The 6,878-nt window shown below is 26.2% G+C and overlaps 1 protein-coding gene across 5 annotated transcripts in view; it reads left to right on the top strand.

The window, feature by feature from the left end:
- Window positions 1-364: 364 nt before the first annotated feature.
- LOC106679466 (lateral signaling target protein 2 homolog) overlaps window positions 365-6,878 on the top strand; it is a 42,233-nt gene continuing 35,719 nt past the window's right edge. For all 5 annotated transcript variants that reach the window (XM_014418656.3, XM_067046851.1, XM_014418655.3 and 2 more), the window contains exons 1-2: window positions 365-577; window positions 4,853-4,999. In XM_014418656.3, the coding sequence (XP_014274142.1) occupies window positions 530-577; window positions 4,853-4,999 (195 nt within the window). In that variant the 5' untranslated portion in view covers window positions 365-529. The remainder of the gene's footprint in view (window positions 578-4,852; window positions 5,000-6,878) is intronic.

Here is a 6,878-nt window from a genome sequence, read left to right as displayed (position 1 = left end):
ATAGAATTGTAAATTGTTTGTAGGTGTATGTTTTCTAAAGTCTGGTGCACTGTAATTACCTTTTTTTTTTTTCATTATATTATATGAATAATAACAAAAAAAAAAAACTAAAGTCATTTAAATGCAAATTACAAGTGATAAGTCATTTTCTTGTCTTTTCTGTCTCGGACAGAGCTGAAATCGGACAGTGAATCATAAATTGTTTTTAATGAGAGTTTTAATTAATATCATAGTAATAAAATAATGGATAGTTTAAATTAAAATTCTTTTTTATAATTGATAATAAATGTTATCAAAACGAAGAAATGTAAATGCATTAGATGTGAGAAGATATCGCAAGGCTGCGCGCGCAGCTCTCCTGCCTAGTCGCCATATTATCCAGTTGTTTACGTTTAGGTTGGGTTTCAATTTCGACCATGGTTATAGCCTAACTTACGGTTCGTTGTTTGGCCCCAGTGCTCTTTTAAAATGGTCTGGAGTGAAAATAAGAGGTGGTTTTTCTTTGATGTCTCTTAGCACCACATCATAAATGTTCGCCGTAATGGATTCTCTAAGGAAATGGCTGTATAAGCCCAGGGTAAGATGAAATGAGAAGTTATGTTCTTTGACCTATTTTAGAAAACCTCACTTATTACCCCTGAGAAAGACTTGTATTCGTTAAAATGTTGTTTAGTTTAAAAGTATATCTTATTAATAATCGTTTATTATCCCTTTATCATGCTGTTTAAATGACTTTTTGTAATACTTGATAACTTTTCCTCAATCTTCTTTTGTGTTCTTGTCCCATCTTCATTTATAACCACTCAAAATCCGAATGGTGTCTTAACATTTAAAAGTTTTCATAAAGGTCCTTGATTTTTTACTAGATTTTTTTTGTTAAAAAGAAAGGGTGCAAAATGGCAACCTTCATCTTTGAAGGTGACAGTTCCATATCCCACTTCCTTCTGGTTTCAAGTTTAAGACCTCTACTTTTCTTTGTTTTCGTTTTTCCTCATATTTATTATCAATACATTCATTTTTGTATTAACTTTATCTTTTTTTTTTTTAAAGTAATTGTGGATTTAATTGTCAAAAATAATTCACTGATGACTAATTTTAAGATGATATTGAAGTTATAAAGGGTCCATTTAATGTGATTATAAATATAGAGCGGAAATAGAAATCACAGAGAAGTTGCCAAATGACACATGTTATTAGGCATGCTATTTTGGTGTCTTTAATTCGGGTTTCCTATTGATTATTTTATGATAAATGCTTTCTTTTCTTGTAATAGTTCTGTGACAGTTTTATAGTTATGAATCATATGAACAATATGAATTACTGAGGAAAAAATTAAATTATCCTATTACAATTTCTTTAGAATCACTATGTGTTATCAACTAATCAGTATTATTCGCAGAGAACTTTTTAATTATGTTTTTTTTTCCTTGGGTCAAAATGGCCTAGATTATATAAAAGAGAAAATCCAGCCATAGCTAAATGGGAAAATTAACTGTGACCATACCATTGATGCAATTTTACTAGAGAACAAAAAAAAAAAGTAGTGAAATATTTTCCAATATTTCAGTTATAACTGTACTTGACCCGATTCCCAAAGAATATTACATGGAGTCATGGCTCCATGCACCTAACCCAGTTTTTCAAAAGCAGCATCCTGTATAAGTGACAGAAAGTTGTTCTTAATTGCAGAAAGGTCTTTTGGAAGAGAAAAGTGAAAGTTTCTATTCTTGGCCATATTAAAATGTTTTCTCTGAATGACTTTTTTTTTTTTGTGTGTGTGTTTGTTTCCTTCATGTTAGAATTGTTTGATTAAATTGGCCCTATGTTAATTTAAATAAAATGAAATAATATTCCAACTATCAAATTATTTCTCTATGAGTTTCCTATAATTTTTTAATAAACTTACACTCGACAAATATCAGTATTTAATACGAATTCTTTGTCTCATAAAGAAAATAATAAGTCAAAAAAGACAGACTGTCTGAGTTGAATTAAATTGTTGCTTAAAGTGTGTATAAATAACTGATGATCTCAGATAATGATAGTTGAGCACAATTCTACAGAATCAATTATAAATTTTGCCTTTTTTAATTTTTTTTATTTTAACCATAAAATATTTAATGTTTAGTAAATAAGAAATAATTTAAATATAAATAATCAATTGTAATCCTACAACTTTAGTTGTAAAGATTTTTTTTTTAACTTTATTATTTTTATTTTCCGAAATGTACACCATACACATTTTATTTATTATTTCATCCAAACACGTTTCGAACTTTTCCACCCATTATCATGTTCTTATCATTAATTTATGTCAGCTTAATTGAAACAATTTTTTTTTTTATATTTATATATTCCAAACTTAATGTCAATTCTATTTTTTATTAGTAGTATTTCTCAAAATATTTTTCCTTAAAATAGTACTTTTTTCCTTATGCCCATCGATATATATATATTCTTTATCTGTAACAAAGAAAAAAAAAAAAGGCTATAAATTCCTGAAAAGATAAAGAATAAAATTTAATAAGAATTTTTTTTTAAAACTACATTTAATCAATTTCTAGTACTCATACTTCTATAGATTTCTTTAAATATAGTTTAACATCCATGAATCGAACCTGAAGTTCCCATAAAAGGATGGATATATGTATGTATATATTTATATAGGCCATTGTTTTCATTTTTCTTTATCGAAATGCATATTATATAATTATTACAGTCAATGTTATATGGATTTAGGAATTTTTTTATGTCCAAACATTTTAAACGTTAAAAATGATTCAGTTTATATTAAAACTGAAATTTTCTCATGTCAAATTGATGTTACAAATCGATATTTTATGTAAAACTTGACTTAGTTTCATCGGGTGGCCTCATAATGATTTTTTCTACATTTTATTTTAGGTATTTTTTTTTTTTTTTACATTTTACTTTTGGTTAACATAAAAATTTTATTTTAACTATTTTGTGAAAATAATTCCTTCCTTATAGATTTCTTTATATTTTGTGGTTTTCCCCTATCCTTAGAATTCATCTTATCTCCACTGATTATCCTACAGTTTCCTTGTTACCCACATAAATCCATTTTTTCTTTCTCACTCTTTCAAAGTAGCCATATGCAAGAGGAGTTTATTTAGAAATTGTACATCCTCCATGCGAAACCGCATACTATATGTATGTAAAGTGTATTTAATATTGAAACATGTTATTGCTATTATATGAAGAATATTTAAAAAAAGATAAAAGAACAAAAAAATTTTCAGATGCTCATGTAACAAGGAATAAACAATTTGTACTATATAAAAAATAGTTTTCAACTATAAACTATAGGAAAAAAATCAAAATACAAAAGTCAATATGTGTGTACATAACTAAAAAAGTGAATGCAATAAATAAACAAAGTGAATGCATTAGAACAATCAGCTCCCATAAAAGATATCTGTGTATAGAACACCATTTATTTCGAATAAATAAAATAATACAATTAAACATAAGGTTAAAGGGAAAAAAAATTAGTTTAAATGAGAACTAAAAGTACATAGATAATAAAAAGTAAATACATACATACAATAATATATTTTGCCCAATGTTAAAATTTAGTTTTACATAGCAAAAGATTAATTAGTTATTCCGTTATTTCATCTTAATATGAGTTATGTCTAGTTTTTGTCAATCATCCAGTCTTATGTATGCAGTTGAAATTCATAACTTATTAAACTAATTTACTTTTAAGGGTTTTTTTCATCTTTACAAAGTAAAATATATTTTTATATTGTTAAGAAGTCCTTCATGACCATAATATTGTTTTATTGGCATTATATTATTTCATATTAATATGACATTTATTTATTTTTTTACTATGAAAGATATTTGTTTTTATCCTGTTATCCAAAACCTGTCATTATTAACCAATTTTGTTCACATTTTCCTTTTCACCTTAATTTTTGTTAACCTTGAAGTTTGGATTAATTATCTTACTTTTCTCTCTTCTGTATTAATAATATAATATATTTTTATATGGTAAATAAATCATTCATATTATTATTATTATTTTACTGTTATGGCATTATTTCATATTAATATGGCATTTGATTCTTTCTATGTCAAGTGTCTGTTTTTATGCTATTTTCCTAGGGCTGTCATTAACCAATTTTCTTTGCATTTTCTTTTTCACTATATTCAGTCAGCCATTAAGTTGAGCATTTATGTACCTTATTTCTTTCTTATGCAATGAATATGAAAAAAGAAGAAATATATGTGTACCTTTCCATTTTATTTATTTTTATAATTATGTTGTACTTTGAAAAATGAAATAAATTATTTTAATGAGTTTAAGTGAAAAAAAAATCTTCCATTGAAATTTTTGTATTATTTTGAATAAATTTCACATTATCTATATAAAATGTTTCGAGGCCATCACCCCATTACCAGGCATACTTTTATAATTTAAAAAAAATATAATTTCATGTATCACATAAAAAATATTCTCCTTATTTGTCCACATTTGATCAAATTAACCTTAGAAAGAATGTAACAATGAAGTTTAAGAAAATTCTGATTCTAAACAAGTTATTTGTATTTTAACAAAGATAGGTATTATAAGAAGATACTCTTGTATTTTAAATGTGGAATACTTAGGGGAATAGTTGTTATTTCACATATGAAATTATATTTTTTAATAATAATTATTTGATGGAGTGATGAACCCGACACATCATATATAGATAATGTGAAATTTATTAAAATAATTCAAAAATTTGAATGGAAGATTTTTTTCATTTCAACTCATTAAAATATTTACAACTCTTCCAGTCTCTGAATCTTAATCTTTTAAAATAAATTATGATTTCAGAGAGATGACACTTCTCTGCTCGCTCAGTTCTTTTTCGCGGATGAAGCCCTTAACCGAGTAGCTGCAGAGCTTGACAGCTTCGATGGGAGGAAAGATCCACGTCGTTGTACGACCCTAGTCAACAATCTGAGGCAGTGTCAAGATACGGTAAAGAAAAATAATTTCATAACATTTTTTTTACGTCTTTGAAAATAATTTGTGTTTATTTATTTTTATTTTTTTTTCGTGTTGATTAAAGCTATAATAAACTCATCAAGATTACCATTATCTTATCATACTTGGAATTTATTTTATCAGTCACAATGTTCCTTCCCGTGAAAATTATTTCATTTATTTTTCCTCATTATTTTGTTTCCTTCAGAATAGATTTTGAGTTTTTTTTTTTTCTTTCTCTGACTCATTGGTCGACGTCCAGTTACTATCACCTTCGTTAGCACAATAATTAAATGAGCTTGAAATTTTTAAAGCTTATCTTTTTCTTTTCTGATATTCTTGCCGTTTGTTATTTCTCAAAAATTATTATGCAGAAAATGCTGTTGTTTAAATATCAGATTATTATTAGCTTACATTTTCATCCTTCGACAATGTCATAATTTTTTTATTAACATAGAAGAGTAGCTATCGGTCCCAGCACCATTTAACAATTGCATTATAATAGGTATATACTAGAATATTTAATTTCGAATTTTTATATATTTGTTATGTAAATTATTTATACAAAATCATACCTTTAATCTTTTCTCTCCATTTTTAAAATTCGTCATTTATTTATTATCTTTTTTTTGTCAAAATTATTATTTCAATCTGATTCATCACATTTTTTATATATAATCTGATTTAATTTAATTATGAAAGGAGAGACATCCTCAACTAAACATTTTATACTAAATTCAGAGCATCCGTACCCTGTACTGCAAGCTAATTTTGTTTGATTAATAAATAATTTATCTAAAATTGTTATTATTTACTATAAATTTTGTTAATTCCAATGAAATCTGTGTAATGTTTTGGCTATATAGGCTGCTTCTTTTTTTGAGTTGAGTACTTCGATTTATTGCTATTTGAATTGATTCATATATGAGAAATATTAGTGAATGTAATACAATATTTTATTATAGTTAAAACTTCACCTTAAACAAGTTTTTTATTAATAAAAATATATGTATCACTTTTTTTCTTTATTATAAAAAAAAAATTTTAGTAATCACCATGTAATATTTTATTTTATATCCCTGCTGAATAATAAAAATAGGTCATAACAAATTGAGTTTAACTGATGAAGAACTCATTAAATTACACTAATACAATTTGAGCAACGAGTAGTGCAATTAAATGAAAAGTTTTATAATTTGTTAAATGTTGGGTTTGCCGCTGGTATCCCCCTAGTTTTTCAAAAACATGTAGTTCTGTTCTAGCATAGGATTTTATCAATTATTTATTATAATTATTTCATTCATTTCTAACTTATATTTAAAATGTTATTTTATTATAACATAATCGCCAAATGTTGGTTTAGCGCATAATTTGTGTCTTTTTCCCCCTCTAACAGTAAATTTTCTTAAAAAAATGTTCATGTTCTGAACAACATGTTTTTTTTAGTTAGCCTATTTAATTAGTATTTTTCTAAAAAGGTTGGTATGTAAGCAGGTTATGTAATGCCTTTTGTGTTTTATTCTTTACACGGAATGAGTAGAATTACCAATGTAGGTTACTTATCATTCCCTTTGTCAGTTTTTTGTTTTTTTCGTCACTTTCTTCCCTGTATGTGCTATATCTTATTTTCTTTCGACGTTATCAGAGTGTTAAGTAAACGCTATATTGGGGTAAATAAAACAATAGCCCCCTTATTACATAACAGATGCTACACAATCTCATTGTGTCCCCTGTATCTACTTTTGCTGGCGCTAATATCACGTTTGAAGATCTGTCTTTCAATAGTAACCCACTTTGATTCAATCTGACGCAAGATTGTTCTGTATCTGTTATACACTCAGTATTAATATTGTTATGGCCCTGGTTCAAAACA

Source organism: Halyomorpha halys, unplaced genomic scaffold (genome assembly GCF_000696795.3).
Source record: "Halyomorpha halys isolate HHAL.00 unplaced genomic scaffold, Hhal_1.1 Scaffold206.1, whole genome shotgun sequence".
NCBI classification, from domain to species: Eukaryota; Metazoa; Arthropoda; class Insecta; order Hemiptera; family Pentatomidae; genus Halyomorpha; species Halyomorpha halys.
Note: the sequence above shows the minus strand (reverse complement) of the source record. Positions and strands in the feature narration are given on the sequence as shown.